Source organism: Chinchilla lanigera, unplaced genomic scaffold (assembly GCF_000276665.1).
Source record: "Chinchilla lanigera isolate Chin_1 unplaced genomic scaffold, ChiLan1.0 scaffold00030, whole genome shotgun sequence".
In the NCBI taxonomy this organism is placed as follows: domain Eukaryota; kingdom Metazoa; phylum Chordata; class Mammalia; order Rodentia; family Chinchillidae; genus Chinchilla; species Chinchilla lanigera.
The window spans coordinates 22,157,245-22,176,241 of NW_004955431.1; the positions used below are offsets into that span (position 1 = coordinate 22,157,245).

General features: G+C 46.4%; 1 protein-coding gene across 1 annotated transcript in view; it reads right to left on the reverse strand.

The window, feature by feature from the left end:
* The window catches only part of LOC102020366, a 47,223-nt gene that overhangs the window by 11,521 nt on the left and 16,705 nt on the right, over positions 1-18,997 (reverse strand). Inside the window, exons 3-4 of the mRNA XM_013515756.1 lie at positions 1,507-1,594; positions 575-633 (exon numbers count right to left, since the gene is read on the reverse strand). Of these exons, the coding sequence (XP_013371210.1) occupies positions 575-633; positions 1,507-1,594 (147 nt within the window). The remainder of the gene's footprint in view (positions 1-574; positions 634-1,506; positions 1,595-18,997) is intronic.

An 18,997-nucleotide genomic window follows, 5' to 3' on the forward strand; every position in this document is an offset into this window, starting at 1 on the left:
TCACACTGGAATGGGGAAATGCCCTTGAGCTCTGGGAACTGGCCCAGACTGACCTTCCTGTGCCTCGGCTTGCCAAGGTCAAGTGTAATCAAGCCACAGCCATAGGCGAGTGGCTTCCTTTTTCTGGGGCAGAGTGTCTCATCTCTGAAGACAAAAGGGGATGCAGCAGATTCTGTAGCCTCTGCCAATCACATTGCCCTCCAATCCGTCGAGGGGCACCGACAGCCCCTGCCTATCCCCGTTTGAATTGTCTCATCTCAGTTCCCTGACTCCCCCCTCTCTGCTTTGCACATCCCCAGGACATGTGCGCCTTCAGCACATTCTTATACATCCAGAGACTATTTGTACCCTATTCGGTGATAAATGTCCAGTAATCCCTGAGGGCACCTTACACAAATGTTGAGGTCTCTAACCTGGCCCTCATGGGGGGCGGTCTCAGATAATAACTCCACATCTGTACACCAGCTGAGCTGGGAACCCCAAGCTTGGATCAGCTAGAATTAGGCTAGGAGGTTGGATTAGAGAAGCCAGGGGGTGTAATCGCCACCTCCTCCGGTCACAAACCAGCACGTACACTGAAGTGGCCGAAGCGTCCGAAGCTGGATGTCCTTTTCCCATCTTGGCGACCTCTCACTGAGAATTGGAAGGGAGTTTTATTAGATTGCTGGTGACTCCATGTGAAAAGTGATCTGAGCCTCTGAGTCTTGCCCCACCTGACTATCCTGCTTGGCACACAAAAAAGAAAGTTCCCTGTGTGTTGGTGGCCACCATGGATACATGGCTCCCTTGTGAGGTGTCTGGGTGATGCCTTACCAAATAAGCCATGCAGATGACCCCAGGCTGGGGGACAGGTGAGCTGAGCCCAGGTCTCCTACGTCTAGGTTCCAAAGAGGTCAGAGGAGGTCCCAGCTTCCAATCTCAGAGCCTGGTACCTGAGTTCCTGGGCAGCCCTGTTCTCTGCTCCTGCCTGTCCCTTGTGAGCTGCTGAAGACAATCTGAGCTTTCTCCTGTTTCCTCCTGGCTGTTGTCAATCTAATAAGCATATGTGCTAGAAATACTAGCTGTAGTGCTAAGTTAGAAATTCTTCTTAAACATATAGTAAGGTCAGATGAAGGGAAAAAAAATAGAAAACAAAACACAAAACCCCGAAACAGAAATTGGACACAGAAGGGCAGATGTAGACTGAACAGGAAGTGCTGGCCCTAGGCTAAATGAAACAGCTGTCACCATTGTTCGGACCGAGAACTGCTTTTGCAAACTCCATGCGGGCCAGGCTCAGAAAGCAGATGTTAATAATTACAGCACATGAAACGAAGGGCACAGGATTAGGCAAGTGACGAAAAAGAAATGGTACCAGTAGATTTATAACTCGCTCAGGCAAATCTGCTTGGGCTTGTGTGGGGGGTGGGCCAGGCAGCCTCACTGCAGAGCACCCCCATCCCAAGTCCCCTTCCTAGTTTGGCCTTTAGACTTCTGGGATTGTCTCAGAATTGGGGGATTGCTTACGTTGCTTATGATGGTGGACCGCGGAGGTCTTTCCTAGCTTCCTTTCCAGGACTCGATGAGTACAGGGCCACAGGCAATGGCTTCTGATCTACAGGGAAGAGATAAAATCCCCAATACTCAGCCCAAGTGCTAGAAGGGAATCTCTGGGCAGACAAATGGTTGGATGGCTGGAATGGTAAACAAGGACTTTTGAGGACACAAAGCCAGCCAGGCATCCTGGAGATCTTGCTTTTACCGCAGTGTTCACGTTTAAAATCCAGGAGCTCAAGTTCTTTGCAGCTGAAATTGATTCACACTGTCAAGCGGGCCATCTCCTCATGCCTTGGAGAAGGCCAGAGGCGCCGGAGAGTGTTAGGATAGTTGCAGAAAGAAAGCAAAGCAACTCTCTTGGGCTAATTACAGAAGTAGAAAAAGCCGTCTCCACATGTTTTGTGAACATTCCTCTATGCTTTTCCATGTGAGCCCTAGTTGTAAAAAGCAAAACAAAACAACACACTTACACCCCCCCACCAAGAAAATCCTCCCATCCCACCACCCATTAGAAAGGACGTCTCTAGGAAAGGTTAGAAAGAAGGTAAAGCATGTGTTTGCCATCTTTCTGCCTGATATGGAAACCATATGCTTAAATACACTAGCAAACATACTTAATATAACACTCTCTTTTATTAAATGTGGTTTTATAAACGCTCTCCCCAGCCAGGGCACCTTCCCTGTGCTGGAGGCTGGAACTTGGCAAAATAATCTTCCCGCTGTTACATCTATTGATATACATTTTTTGAAAATGAGTCTCGGACCCTCGGAAAATAGACTGGTTCTGATTATTATTGCAAGAGGGAAGGGGCACACGAGGGCATCTTTTTTCCTCTGATAAATTAAAAGAACTGTAACGGGTGCTTTCTGCAACCTGTAAAAAGGCATAGCCATCTGTGATTCATTTAGCAGCTCCTTACAGAAGATTTATTTGATTAATTCGGTCAGAAGAGAGAGAATATGGATTTTTCCCCTTCTCAGAATGGCACATATACACTCACACAGGCACATGTGCACCCACCCATGGGTAGCTATCTTAGGAATGAAAAATGACTAATCGTGTTATTGGAACTGGCAAACGTAGGGCCTCGGTGGTGAGATAGAGAGCTCCCGCCCTGCTGATGGGAGGGCCAGTTTCAGAATGGATTTAATATCCTTGGTCCCAAAGAATGAGCTACAGAATAATACAGGAGCACTGGATCGCTTTGATTAGGCATGATTGCTGGGTGTCAGGCACTGTGCTGAGCTCTTTGTACGATTATCTCACTGCCTGTCACAAGGAATTCCTCCAGGGAGGGACTGTTATTGTCCTCACTTTATAGACAGTGGGGTTACTTCATTCCCAGTGAATCTCTGCTCAAAGTTCTTTTCACTTTTGCTGATGGTATTTTGCTTCTTGGTTTCTCATGCCTAAAGCAAGTGAATGAAGGATGCTTCTTGCCTTTCTTTTATGTTGAATCACCAGGGAAGGTGTTATTTACGCTGGGTTCTCAGCTCTGGGCTGACTACTGAAAGGCAATCTTTTAGTCTTTCTAGTCTGAAGGAGAACTAGACTCCTTTTACCTTGCTTTTCTGTAATGTACATGGCCTGAAATTAGAAGCAATTATCTATAGGCTGCTGTCACTTCCTGGTGGATGGGGACAGTCCTTGAAATTGGTCCTGGGAGAAGGCAAAAAAAAAAAAAAAAAAAAAAGCAAGAGGAATCAAAATCATACAAGATCTGAGTCCAGCCCAACAAGGCTTTGAGTATATCAATATCAGAAGTCATCAATATATGGCAAGTAAATGCGCCCCTGTTCTCTCTCCCTTGCTCAAAGCAGACATTGCTAATTGATCCCAGCTCTCTTTCCTGCTAAATCTCAAAAGCTTCTCAGTACAGTCCTCCAGGCAGCCTCTACCAATAGATCTGAACGGCATATGAGTTGGAAGCTTGGTGCACTTCCTTCCAGTTGCATATTCCATTTTCTAGAGGGAGAAACAGGAGCCCAGAAAGAAGTCAGCTACAGAACAAGTGAGGAAGTCAGCCCCGTGCCTTAGCTCTCTAGTTCTCCTGACCAGTGTCTTTCACATGCACTTCAGCGAGGTTGGTCCAAGTCATGCAGTGGGTCATAAGCCTGTGGAATTGCTGGGTCTGTGCACCCCTCCTCAAATAGAATGTCACTGAAGCTGCTGGAAGACAGGATAAAAGGCATCCTCTGAGAGACTGCAGAAAATTGAAGTCTCTTTGTCATTTTAAAATAATTTAATCCCCAAATCAGAACAGGGTGGCATGGCCTGAGCCCATATGTTACAGCCCAGGGTCTAACACTCTGGAAGAACTGGAAAGTTTCCCCTGGAGACTCGGGGATCTATGGATGCTCTCACGCCCTCGCTTGTAGGCCACCGGAAATGCCTGGATCAAAGGCGACCAGGACCCAATAGGGTTACAGTACTGAGGGCTCCTGTCCTACTGCCTCAGACTTCTCTGCTGGGTGGAGTTTCTCCATGGAAAGAACAACAGGGTTGTGAAGGGGTGAAGGCATCCTCATGCCCAGAATTCCCCCCAAAGCCTCTTTCTTCTTGGCCCCTTCTAGGACCTGAAGGTAACTGCTTTGGAGGTTTGGAGCCTAGCCCCTAGTTCTGCTGAAAATCTGATTGGCAGAAAAAGCCTTTCCACAGAAGGGAAAACTTGAACCAGAAATTTGGTTCTGGGATCCAGAGCTTGAGTCTGAAAACTAGCATATTTTGAAGATCAGCTGTCATCCTATGGTGGTAGCAAGGCTGCCTGCGGGGTCTCTGGGGCACTTACTTCCAGAATAAATAAGAACGTGTGGAACTTTACCTTTCAGCACCTGGGTTGCCTACATTGCTCCCGGCTGTTTCTGAGGAGGCTTGAACACACTTTGTTTAGGCATGCCACCTTCAATCCTGTTTATACTCTGAATTTCCACTTTCTATGAAGAAAAGTTTGCTCACTGAATCCTGTTCTAGCCCAGCTCAGCCTCTTGAAAAGATCACAAATATTGAATTAGCAAAATCCTAACAAATGAGGATTTTACAGGGCTCCAATGACACCCCTTAAAGGGTTTTGTTGGCTAAACATCCTTTGTTGAATAAAGATGTTTGTCTGTATTGTAGAAGTGGTTTCTGGAATGTGCCTGACTGAGAAGGGATTGGACAGCCCTCAGAAGGAGCCAGGGTGAGGGTCTGGGTAATGGAAGAAGGTTCTCATTCCATTTAGAACTCTACTTGTGGACAACGAGTGGGCTGGGGGGCATGGTACATGAGCTGTCCCTAAAGACCCTAATGAAAAAGAGGGATTGTGTACCACTGGAGTCACAAACATCTCAGCGGCCAGGCAGATACGCACTGGCTGTTTGGCCTTGGGCACATTAGATAATGTGTCTGGTGCTTCAGTGTGAGATGCAAGGGTAATAATGAAATAAAGGAATCACAGCACCCACTTCACAAGGTTAAACTAGATAAAGCACTCAAGACAGAGACTGACACATGGTATCAAGAAAATAGGACTTCCCAAATGCCTACCAAACCACACGTGGATAAAAACTGAATGTGGTATATCCATACAATGAAATATTGTTCACCTGGTAAAGTACTGCTCCAACCCACAAAGTGGACAAACCTGGAAAACATTAAGTGAAAGAAGCCAGACAGGCTGGGTGTGTTGGCGCACGCCTGTAATCCCAGCACGTGGGAGGCTGAGGCAGGAGGATCATTGCGAGTTCGAGGCCAGCCTGGGCTACAAAGTGAGCTCAAGGCCAGCCTGAACTGCATAGCGAGACCCTGTCTCAAAAAGACTAAAAAAAAAAAAAAGAAAGAAAGAAAGAAAGAAGCCAGACACACACGGTCACATGCTGTGTAGTTCTGCTTATGTGAAATGTCGAGAATAGGCAACTCCACGAGATACGAAGTGGACTAGGGGTTGTTTAGGGCTGGTGGGGGAGGGAGAGGGGAGGCAGGTGACAGCTAAAGAGCAGAGGGCTTCTCCTTGAGGTGCTGCAAGTATTCTCAAATTGAGTGCGGTAACAATCGCCACATTTCTGTATGCTGCAATCCACTGATTTACCCTTTAAAAAGATGAGCAGGATAGCATGTGACCATCTCAGTAAAGCCATTCTAAGAAAGCCCTGACTTGTTTTTGAAGTAAGTGTAATTACAATAGCAGGGGATGCTGGAACCTTTGACAACTGCAGAGTGCTTGTCCTACCCAGAGACATTCAGATAAAACACACACACAGACACACAACATACCCATGGGTCACACTTGTCCTCAGTTTCTTCATCTGCTAAGAGAGAAAGTTCTTCCCTGAAAGCACTGTTGGGAGGAAAAAATGAGATAATTATTCTGCAACACATGGCATAGAGTTTGACATGTACTGGACACACCGGAGACAGTGGTGACCATGGTCATGATTGCGTGAAGACTCTAGAACTCCAGGCTGCAGGGCTTTGGGGGACAGCCTGGTTGGAAAGAGAGGGAACTGCAAAGGGGTGGAGTACAGAGGCGGTAACATTTCCAAATCAAGCCTACTACATCTGCTCATGTCCTAGGTTACAATAAAAAATATTTGCAGCTTTTAAAAGCTGCCTTTATGCCTTTGTTCAGATGGTTATGAACACATCTATATCAAAAGTAGCTTTATTATTCTTTAAAAGTTGAGGTGTCTCTGATGGAGGCTGATGCAAGTTATGGTGGAAAAAAGTCTTCTTGATTGCTGCAAGGTACCCATGGGTGCTCCTAAGCACTACTGTCAGAATGAAGTGTTTAAGACAAAGGACCATGTACAAAGGGCATTAGACCATCAAGGGCTCACTTTGGACCTGACTTCTTCACTTACCAACTGTGCAATTTAAGGAAAATGATTCCTCTAGATTTCAGTGTTTTCAACTATAAAATGCAAAGCAAAACATTTCAGTGTATTTGATAACAGCGCCAATTTTATTGGCCAAGAGAGCCAAACTAGCCTGTTTTAAAGGTTTCCTAGAGACTGAGACTTTTACCTTTCCCCCCAGTGGTCTTGGGGTCCAAGAATCCCAAGTGGGAATTCCTGGAAATACTGGCTAGAGAAGAACCAGTGGGGAGCTATTACCTGCATCTGACTCTACCAGACTCAAAGGTCAGCATGGTCCTCTCCTCTTTGGGGCTGCAGATACTGGGTTGACTAGCATCCCCCAAACCCATGTCTACCAGAACCTGTGGCTGTGACCTGACTTGGAACTAGGGTCTTTAGAAGTGTAATCCAGGGGCTGGGGATTTAGCTCAGCGGCAAAAGCACCTGCCTGGCATGCGCAAGGTCGTGAGTTCGGTTCCCGGTACCGGAGAAAAACCAAAAAAAAAAAAAAAAAAAAAAAAAAAAAGAAGTGTAATCCAGCTAGGATGAGATCATTATGGTGCTCCCTAATCTAATGCCATGGGGTCCTTGGAAGAGGGAAACTTGGAAACAAAGACACACAGAGACACAGGGAGGAGAATGCCATTTGAAAATGGATACAGATTGCAACCAAGGCACACCGAGGAGTGCCAGTAATTACCAGTAGCTAGGAGAAAGGCGTGAGAGTCTTCTTCAGGGTCTTCAGAGGGAAGCAGCCTTGATTTGAGACTTAGCCAAGGACATACCATCTCCGGGGTCCCTGGGTTGCAGGGTTGGCTGAGATTGTTCTGTGGATTTTCTGAGCATTTTTGCGATTTCTAACAGTCTGGAGTAGATAGTGTAGCTACTCCCAGCAAGATCGCTTGGGCTGCCTGACATGTCACATTCCTTTGTGGTGATCTGAAATGATATCAGCTGGACATGGTGATGTTAATTCTCCTGTGGTGGTCAGAGCCGCCCAATGGCAGCACCTTCGCTAGAATGAACCTTTTGCAGTAGGAAGGCAGTTAGTACACAGTAAGTGCCTTTGCTCTACAAACAGCCTTCCAAATGTAGAACCATGGTGTGTGAGTGTGTGGGAGGGGAAGGAGCAAAACAACTGAAGGTGTTCTTGGAGAAAGAAAAGCCCTTTACTTTATTTACGAAGTGTCTTTGAATAGAACATCCTGCCAAGCCCTGTGCTGCTGGGAACAGTGACATATAAGCTAGAGAAGGTCTCTGCTTCTGTGGAGCTGATGCATTCGCTGCGGAGGCAGACCATTAATAGGGACACTAAAGTGACTTTATTAGACACTTAATAAATGGTAATCATTAATTGGAAATAATGCACACCAGAGAGTACAGAAGTGGCACCGTGTCCTAAGATGCTGTGGAGGGACAGCTGGGCAGAGGGGTTCCTGGGGGAGGCTGTGCAGCTGAGCTGGGAAATTGAAGGCATTTCCTCACAGGCTCCTGGCCCCTGGCATGGGACCCAGGGTAGGAGGAGGTCTTGGCAGGGCTAGGATCCCAGGCCTCCACCTTGTAGTCTAGGCTAGGATGTCCTAGACCTTCAAAGAGGGCCCAGCCCATCAGTGAAGCCACAGGAATGATATGAGCAGCCTTCGCCCTGCACACTTCTGTTCCTTGTTGCCTTGCCACCCCCGCTGGCTTTGATCTTAGTCCCGCTCGGCTTGGCCTGCCTTGGAGGTCTCCTGCTGCGATGCCCCAGGATGGGTCTCCAGCTCACAGGACTTGCTCCCTCTGTATCACAGCCCAGATCTGGCCTCCTGCTTGCTGCGCGGTGGCAGCAGGGCCCCTCTGGGACCTACGGGTGGGGGGAACAAAAGAAGGTAACCTTGAGCCAGACTGGGGAGGTTTTTGCAGGCCAGGGGCAGGTAGGCAGATGCAGTTTTTGCGGGGCAGTGGGGAACCAACCTTACCTGGCCATTTGAATGGCAGATGAGACCTAAGGAGGGTGACTATAGGGTAACAAACGGGTCTGGCTTCGGGTGGGAAGATATAGTCACATTCCAGTTTAAACCATTTCCTCCCCAGGAAACCATGATCAAGTTCATTAACAATGCTGTGCCTCAGCTTGCTCATCTTTACAATGGAGCCAATAGAGTAGCCAATTCACTGGGTTGTTAAGAGGATGCAGAGCGGTCATACAGGTGAAACTGCCGGCTCCCTGCAGTCTCTCGACCCAATGGCTGTCTTTGAGGCTGATGGCTCAGCTGGCTTGAGACGATTGGACCTGGGCCTCTGAAAGCATGGCTACGATGGGCCTTGGGAGCCCCCTCCTGCCGTGTGCGTGGTGAGTCTCTACACTGTTCTCCTTGCGCCCGTGTTCTCCTTCCTCCCCGGCCCCTGTCGGGGTCTGATGACCTCAGAAGGTCTACTTTAGCTGCTTCCTTCATTTTCCTGCCCCCAAGCCTCCTTCTGCTCCAGGTCCTCCAGCTGCCCAGCGGATCTTACAACCCAGCCCAAAGCCCTCCATGGACCTCCAGGACAGCAGAGGAATCAGTTCACCTGCTTAGACCTGACTTAAGATCCTCTGCAGACTGACCCTCGTCTTAACTGCTCAGCCTCCTGTGGGCCTCAGAAGTCCAAGCCTGAACTTAAATCTGGTTCCGCTGCACCTGAACTGTGAAACCTTGCGAAATGCACGCAACTCCGTGTACGCTGGTGTTCTTGTTTACAAAAGGGTGAGGGTTGGCCCTGCCTTGTCAACCTCACAGGCACGCTTGAGGATCTCATGAGTCGGGTGTGTATGCTATATACGTAACCAGGAAAGCAACTCGCTGCTTTTGGATCACACCGTGGCTTCTGTCCTCTAGGCTCTGGCCCATGTTGTCCCCCTCCATGGTCTTGTTCCCTCAGGTACCCAAGTGAGCAGATCATTCAGACCCTGGATACACCTTTCTTCTGTGAAGCTGCCCTGTTTGCTCCGCTGGAAGTGATCTCTTCCTCTGGTGTTTCCAGGTTCACACTGCACACCCCACTCTCAGCCCAGCTTCCTATGTCTGCCCCATGCCCTCCTCTGATGGGAGCTCCGGGCAGGGGGCAGGACCAGCTCTGCTTCTCCCCTAGCACTTCCACCCCATGCAACAGGTGCTGGAGGAGTCCTTGCTCACGGGAGGGTCAAGATGTGGATGGAGGATGAAGTGGAGAGAGTGCTGGTGCCTGGAAGCCATGGGCAGGGGCCCAGTTCATGGCCCTAGGTGACTGTGGAACAGGCAGCCATTTCCAGCGTGTGGCCTCCCTGTTCACAGACAAATGGGCCCACACTGTCTGTATTAGAGAGTTTTAGGGGGAGAAATGTGGAACCCGAGGAGGGGTTTATCTGGACCACGTGGTACACAGACCAAGCACAGGTTTTAAAAGAGTGTGTGTGTGGAGATGGAAGGGAATCTGGGGAAGGAGAGACAGAGGGGAGCAGGGAGTAAAAATGATCACCGTGCGATCTGGGTATGTGCTAGTTCCCCATGATGAATGTATATTGTTACGTACTGCAAACATACACTAATTTAAAGAGGAAAATATCAATTGTGGTGAAAGGAGAATTTTAAAAAACAAAAGCAATTAAAACTATTCTTATTCTCTGATACTCCTCCAAATGACCTTTCCCAGTTTCCTTTACAGACATACATGCTGGGTTTTTAAATAATAAAACAAAACAAAAGAACCCCCACCCCGAAGATGTCTCTGCCATGTACAGGTTCCCCGGGACCCATGGGTGAGGGTGGGGGTGGGGTGCGGCCTACAACTGGCCCAGGGGTGGGCATGAGTCAGCGCCACACATCACCCCCTTGGAGAGGTCTCTGGGTGTGTTTTCTGCGGGGAGGGGCACTGGAAGTGACCCCCAGTGACCTGAATTGCGTTCCACACACAGAAGCACCTGATGTGCTCTCAGGGACCGAAGCACAAGCAGGAACACAAGGCCCTGGGGATGTTGTGCCCCATCTGCTCTTCCCTGCCCGGGCAAGGCCTGGTGCTCCCCACAGTTCTCAGGGAGTCTCTATCTCTTGGCACGGGCCCCTCCTCCCCACTCCCCACTCATATTCGAGGGCCATACATTCCTCAGGCAATGCCGAATCCCAAGTATTTTAATGCCTGATATCTATCTCCCTATGGAGTTCTGTTTTATCACGAGGCCACTGGAAAGTTTTTTGATATCTCTTTGAAACAGATGTCAGCAAAAGCTCCCACTGCAGATCAAGGGCAGGTTAAGGGCTTTGAGATGGGTCTGAATGTCCCTTTAACATCGTTCCATCTAATACCCAAATATACCTCAAGTCATTACCCTGTTTTTATAAGAAGCTCTGAACCATATGTTCAGGACCTAATTAAGCATACAAATCAAGCCCTGGGATCAGGTGGCACTCTGTTTAAATATCTTAACCTTTTATGATTATCTTAATTTAGAGAAAATTCAAAACACATTCAGAAGTCTTAGAAAATGAACTAAGTAGGAATTTACAGGCCGGCTGCTTTTCTTGATGTCAGGATTGTTCTTTACGGGCCCAGCCTGGGTACCCGGAGAAGTCCTCTGGACCGGCCCGTGGCTTGGGTCCTCAGGAGGCAGAGGTATTTGCTGGCCTGGCAGGCTGAGCAGGGGTCACACCCGGCTTTACCTTTCCAGCCCGAAGCCCAACCGTCTCCCTGCTCCCAGCCCACACATCTCTGGGCTGCAGAGGAAGGAAAGGGTGGGTTCTGTTCTTGGGTTTTAACAAAATCAAGTATGGAATGAGTGGGTGAGAAATTCCCACAGCAGCTCGTGTTATTTTGCAGGGGACACGGAGGGACCTCGAGGCAGGAGCTGAGAGAGGCCGCACACAGGCCTGGCTCCATCGTGGCCACGGGTGGCTGGAGAGAAGATGAGAGCAAGGACAGGCCCCTCTTTTGGGGTTCTCAGCTCATGCGAGGCCTGGGAAGCAGGGTCTAGGGATTTGTCTTCTGTCTACCTCAGGTAGAGAAGATGCCTGATCCACAAGGCACACCTAAAATGCACACGCTTATGAAATCAAAATGACTTACGGCAAGGTCTTACAGCCTTTCAGCTGTTCATGCAACACATTTTTATTGAGCACCTGCTATATGCCAGATCTGTTCTATGCAGTCTGCCTAAGGATATTATTGAACTGCCTCTGACACAGGTGCCCACTTAATGCAGAAGACTGGACTGGGCTGGGCCTCAAAAATGCTGTTGCTAATATTCTTGGGACGATGTAACTAACCTTTACAACAAGGTCTCCGGACAAACCACAGGGTGCAGAATCAAACTGAAATTTCAGAGAAATGCCATCTTCATCCTCTCCTTCTTCTCCTCTTCTTCCTCCTTCTTTCTCTTCTTCTCCTCCTCTTCTCTCCCTCCTCTTTTTCTCCTCCTTCTCCTCCTCCCTCTCTTCTTCCTCCTGTTCTTCCTCCTCTTCTACTTCTTCTTCCTTTTTTTTTTTTAACAGTACTGGGATTGAACCCAGGAACCGCTGAGCTACATGCCCAGCCCTTTCTCGGTTTTGTTTTATTTTGAGGCAGGGTTTCACTAAGTTGCCCAAGTTGGCCTTGAACTTGGAATGCTCCTGCCTCAGCCTGGCTGGGATTACAGGCATGCACCACCATTCCTTTGTGGTCTAAGTGTATATTCCAAATATTGCATGGACATAATTATATTAAATAATTATTTGTTGTTTATCTAAAGTTGAAACTCAGTGGTATGCCTTGTATATATGTTCCTTAAATCTTGCAACCTGGCTTTAGATAATGATACAAATTGATGGTGGTGATGCTCCAATGTTAAGTGTTAGATACTAATTTGGGGGGAAGGCAACCAGAAAGCAATCTTGGACCAGACCCCTCGGCTTGTGTTGCTTCACTTAGATTTCACCACAACGCCAGGAAGTAGGCTCTGTTATCATCTTCATTTTACTTCTGAGTGAACTGAAGCCCAGAGAGGTTAAGTGACCGGCCCAAAGTTGCCCAGCTGGACTTAAAGCACGGCTCTGTTGGACTTCAAAGCCTGGACTTCTTCCATAGAGCCCCCGTGGTAAGCTGATGGCTATCTTTCCAGTTCTCGTTTTTCTAGCTTGCCTCGGCTTCTCTCAACTTCTTTCCCTTTTTTCCACAAATGTTCAAGGAGAGATCCACTCCCGTCAGATCAATGTCACTGCCATAATGAAAACCACCACCCAGGCCTAGGAAGGACGAGATCTGTGGGACCCTAATGAGAATGGTTCTGATTATGCAAAAAGCAACCTCATGGTTATTCTAATGTTACAAGTAAATATAAAACATTTAGAAATACTTGGCCTGGGCTTTTTTTTTTTCAAGTACAGATGTCTGACTCTCTGCCAGTTTGTTATTAAAAATGCTACGGTGGTTTGGGTACAAAGATTGCTGTAAAAATAAAAGCTGATGCACTCTGAACACTCGTTTTTGACTTTATGGGGAAGTGGGCCATGGTGAGGCCGCAGCAGATGGTGGCTAACGGTGGTGCTTATGTGGGAACCCCAGCATCCACGGCTCAGGCACCGCCATGCTGAGAGCTGGCAGGGCTTCCCATGGCCCCTCAAATCCCAGAGCAGCTTTGGCCACCTCCAGCCCAGCCACTCCCACTGCCCTGGCACATTGGCTTCTGCCAACTCATTCCTCACCAGCACTGGCTGTGCCCTCCGCTCTGAGCTTCTCCCTGGCTCCACCTGGGTGGCTCCTTCTATCCTTCATCCTCTGCTTCCCCAGACCAGCTCCTCTGGCCGGGTTCCCCTCCTTCTGTGACCAGCGCATCTGTCACTTCACACTGCCTATCTCCTTTAGTTCTTGTGTAACTCTGAAGTTATCTTGTTCACTTGCTGTCTCTTCCACCAGAAAGCAAATCCCACGAAGGTGGAACCCCATTCATTTCATTCACCCACGTTGTCTTTGACAGTTATAGCAATGCTAGGCACATACTAGTTGCTCAATAAACATTTGTTAGACAAACAAATAAATCTATCAAAGTACCTGAAGTCTTGTATTGCCTGGTCAGGGACCAGAAAGACATTTTAACCAACTCATGGAAAACAAATTTGGAAAGATCATAAACCTTTACGAGGGACAGTTTGAGTCTAGCAGTAATTTCTGGGACAGCACACAAAACTGCAGCAAAGGAAAGAGCATGCAATTGCTATCACATTTGCTCACACATAGGAGTAAAGGTATAAAACAGAAGACCCAAGGGGTTCAAATGCATCACCCCAGGAATCCTCCTATTTCAGGCAAAAGAGCTGGGATAGTTTTGAGGGAGGGAGAGAGAGCGCCCCCTAAGGCTTTGCTCCTTTGCTTGGCATTGAAAGCTCCTCTGCTTGCTTTGTTCCCTTCCTGATTCCACTTCTTTTCATACACCCTGCCTGCTTCTGGTCCCGAATGGTTTGTCACGGGTCACAGCCATGCTGTGTCATGCAACCCCTAACTCTTGTAGAATAAGTGCCTTTCCCTGCGGATATCCAAAGCCTAATCACCAAGCTCATCCTCTCCCCGATCATCCTTCACACCCACGCCTACCCGGCAGCCTCCTCTCCGTCCTCTGAACTCTCTGGGCATTCTTCCTTTTCTGCCCTTCCTCCACCCAAGTTCAAGCCTGTCTGTCTACAAGCTGCTTATGGACAGGAACTAGCATTACTTCTGTGTCCCATGCTGCCTCAGCACCGTTATTTTTGTTGGCGAATGAGTTTATGATGCTACTTAGGACACATAGCCTCAAGTTATTAGCTCTGGGCAATAATGGTGCAGGGTCAGGTGCTGTGGCTGATCAGAGACTGTCACTTTACCTTCTCTGACCGAGACATGAAATGATGTGGCGTATGGGCTACCTAACCCAGTGCCTACATGACTCTATGAGACTGGATGAAAGGCCCAGCAGACCAAACATCCAGAAAACAGCCTGGACTTTCCCTGTTCTATTCAGCTATTTTCCTGTTGGGTGGCCAAAAGCCTGAGACAGCTGAATTCCTGGGCGCTCTACAAACCTCTGCCATCCCAGCTTTCCCAAATGTTTTCATCCAAAACTCTGTCCAAACAAATAAACAACAAAAAAAAGTCCTTCCAGAAACTCAAGAGCTAACACTGAACACATGACCTGCAGGGCCAGAGATCAAAGGAGAAACAAATATCCTGCTTTTGCCAGGTAAATGTTGTCAGATATGTGAGCACGCAAGTGTATTCTCCTCAAGTGGGTTATTAACGGAGCCGCCTCTCTCTCGCCTGGGCTCCAAAGCCACTCTCGGAAGACAGCGACAGGTTTTGGAGAGTTGCACACTTCTGAAGCCAAGGATCTCGCCCTTCTGCATGATCTAGGAGATTTAGAAGTGTTCTGCAAGCAATGTGGTTTTAAAATGAAGCCCAGTGTAAGCTTTTGATCTATACAGAATAGTATGTTCCCATGTGCAATGCTACTGAGCTGACAGGCTAAATTGAAACACTCTCCTCATGGACGAATCCGGATTTATTACTTTGGTTTGAGACACACATATCTTTTGAGCTTCTACACATGTGACACATGGAGAGGTGAGACAGGAACCCCTGGAAATCTTTCTCAGGCTAACACCCAGGAGGGGTCTTGGAAGCCGTGAGACAATTGTCATATTTTCAACATGCGATTGATCGTTGTTAGAGAGAAATCCAGTTGAAACGCTCTCCCCGAATGCAAGGAGGATTGCGACAGGAGGAAGCACTCCATCACCGGAAAGTGACACTAATGTATTCTATTAGATTTGCTTATCATGTTAAAGAGCATATTAAAAGGAAATGTTTGGAAAGGGAATGCCACAACGTGGTATGATGGATGGAGAATTCCTAATTTGGAAAAAATGTGCTAAGACGACATGATTGATGTGAGTGACCTACTTTATTTTATAAGAAAGTATGAGTTGCCTCGGGCCCATTGGTACACATATTTGGAAAAAGTTGTTTTTTTCCACATTAAGTTTTTATTAACATTTTCAAAGAGCAAAAACACCATAGAAGGATATAAGTTTCAACTTGTCAATGCAGATGTGTTGGTAGTCATTTGCTGCTTAGAAAAACTTATCCTTTTGTTAGAAGGGTTTCTCAATGAAGCACGTTTCTTGCCAAATGAACACCTGATGAGGGAAATATGACTCCCTTTTCCCTGATAAAAAACGACAAGGATGGGCACTTTTATTTAAAGCACAAATGGATGTTCTGCTATTTGTAGGTAGCGAGCTCAGTCTTTCAGAATGATTAACATCTCTGGAGCTGCCACAACTTTCCTGGTGCAGGCAGCAAAGGATCGAGGCTGAGTTAATGATTCTAGACCTTAGAGGATAAAACCTAAACCTGGAGGTCGCCACCATGCAATGAATTCCTCGGTCCAGAAGAACTCTTTAGCTGATCCCAGGCAGCAGAGGGATGAGGAGCGTATCCCTCCTCAAAGATGGGCAGTGGCTGACAAAAATATTCTCTTGCCATCGAAAAAATGTCGCTAGTGAGCTGAAGAACCTAAGAAATACCGATGGGACATTATTGACTGAAGAAAGTAGGATGTAAAGGAAAGATGTGTATTAAAAAGTGAAAGTGGGAGAATTGATAGGCCCAGATTTATGTTGGGCAATTTGTCACAAAAACCTTCGATTGCTGCTTGTCGTTGGTCCTAGAAATTCCACTTCTAGAAATTTTTTGTAAAGAAAACATGAACAGTCGTAAAGATTTGTCTAATAAGATATTCACTTTAGCATTACTTACAAGATGTTAAGATGGACTCAATCTAAATATCTGAAGTTAGGGGATTGCCCAAATAAATCCACATGTTTAACTCAGCTATTAAAATGATTATGTACAAGAATAGGGAAAAGGTTTATAATATTGTATTAAACAGAGAAAGGGGGCTATAAAACCATATGCATTTTATGGTGTTCTTTGAAAAACTATATCTACATATATCTACCACAGTAGACATATACAATGGATATATCACTTATTTTAACTGTATACATATATATTTGAAAGACATTCATCAAAATGTTAGGAGTGACTTTCTGAAGAGCAGGCTTTATAGGCGCTTTTTGTATGTTTTCCGTATGCTTTCATTTTTCTACACGACATGCTGTACTTTGGTAATAAGTAATGCAATTATTAAATGGAAAATCCAAGAGATGCAACTAATTACTTAATAGAAACAATAAGTAGTTTCATAGGATTCCTAGACAAAAACTAGTTTTCTTATATAACACCAGTAATAACTTAGAATATAAGATGAAAAATTATCACAATTAATATAAAAAAGCATAAATCACCCACAGAACTGAAAATACGATGAGTCATTCATGCAAGAAATATCTAAGATCTATTTAGAATCAAATAAGAAAGTATATCAAAGAAACACTAAGTAAATTACCATGTTTCTGATTGCAATAACTAATATTGTGAAGGTTTCAATTCTCTCCCACATTAGTGTGCAAATTTTACACAGTTCCAGTAAAATTTTTAATTAAAATAACTTGCAAGTTGATGCTAAATATTGTCTCAGAATAGATAGGTGGAAACAGACAATTTTCCTAAACAGAAAAATGAGAGGAGGTTTGTACTATTGGATTTTAAAAGGTATTACAAAGTGAGGGTAGTTAAGCAGTAGTGATATAGGAATATAAAACATATTACTAAGTAAAATAGAATGCAGTATAGAATAAAATAAGTTAATGTAATAAAATAAAATAGGTATTTTTTATTTCATGCCACATTCACAGAATAAAATTCCAAATATATTAAAGATACACATATTGTTTAAAAATTATAAAAATTAAAAAAGCTAAAGAATAATAATTTTATAATCTTGAGAATTAAAGCCATTCTTGAAAAAAGGTAACTCTTAGACTCCATAAAGAAAAAAAAGAAACATTTTGCCTGCATAAATGCTTAAATACTTGGTATGGAAAATACACACCATGAACAAAGAGAAACTAGGGGGAAAATGCAACTTGTATGACAAGCAATAGATGAAGAACTTTATTATATAAGGTACTGCTTTAAGATAAGGAAAAAAGACTATCATATCTACAAGACCATGGATTCAACCCCTGGCACCACAAAAACAAAACAAGCTGAAAAAAGACCATCAGTTAAACAGAAAAATTGAAAAGATGCAAGCAAACCTTTTACAGGAGAAATAGAATAAAACTGGGGGAAAAAAAAACCTTATTTTTTACTCACCACTGTCCAAGATTTACAAAGGAATGATAATATTCAACACATTGTGGGTTTGAGGATAAGCTTTTGGTGTGGTGACTTCAGCGCAGGGAATTCTCCCCGGGTAGAGACTCCCACCGCGGCCGTGCACAGGCTTGAAGGGATGAGCAGGAACTGTGCACTTACAGAAGGAGAGTCTGAGGTATACTGACAAGTGAAGCCCGAGAACACCGTATCTTTCACGGTGAAAGAAATTCACGACCCTGAATTTCTGTTTAAGGGGCATCTATAGCTATTTGTAGACTTAGGACAATGCTTGTAATGGACTGGGGGTGGTGTACACCTTCATTTTGACTTTTTTCCTCTTCTGTCATATTTCATTTTTTTATGATCATGTAGCACTTTCATGGCAAAAAGAAAAACCACGCTGGACAAATTTGCCGAGAGATGGGGTGACTTGCCCACGGTTGGCGTCAGTGAGGATGAGAAGGAGCTGGGTGTCCCGAAGCACAGGTTCCTGGTGTGCCCAATAAGTCCCTTCTTCCTCTCAGGAGCCCTGAGGACCAGGGCGTAGCTTCTATGCCAGAGTGGCCCATGACAGCCCTGAAAACACCGCTGGGGCAGCCGCCTGTCAGCTCCAGCTCCCGGGCACCCCTGGCTGGGCAGAGCCCATATCCAAGTCGTAGGGTTCGTGGGCTTCCAGGTGGCACCTATGCCCTCAGGAGTGAGGGGGCTGCTTGGGGCGGGCAGGCTAGTGCTTTCACTCACCTTGGCAGGGTGTCTGCTGGCTCTGGATAGACGGTCCCTCTGGCCAATGAGTGGTGAACAGGCTGGGCATCTGCTCCGCCTCTCTGACTACTCCTGCACGCACGCATATGTACAGCCGATGGGGAGGTTGGGCGTGAGTGGGGAGCGGATAGGGGAGGAAGAAGCAAGACAGAGCTCTTCAAAGTACACAGCATCGGCTTATATACGAAAGTGCCTACAGTTTACTACCTCAGCTGCTTTCCAGAGTCATCCTCTGAGCGGAACAGCGCACTTGTTATGATTCCTGCTGTATGCAAGGAGAAATGGAGGCTCAGGAGGTCGAGCCATTTGCTCGATCACAAGGCCAGGGAATGTGGATGAGAAGTTGGCCCTTGTCTAGTGCTGCCCCTTGTCTTCTCTTCTGGGTAAGCAGCCACCCACCTCCAGCCCATGGGTGTTTCTAACCACTGGTACCCTGGTCAATGAGCCTGCTGTTGCCCTGAGCCATACCTGTGCTCCCAGAGTAGCCAAGCGCCTGGTATACAGCAAGTGCTCAGTGAAAGTTTGCCAAATCAGCGCACTGACCTGAAGGACCCTGAGTCCTACTCCCAACCCTCCTAGAGCTGCCGTCCCAAGCTGAGACTTTTTCCTACCGTAATGGGTTGTGAGATAGTCCCTAAGGAACTGA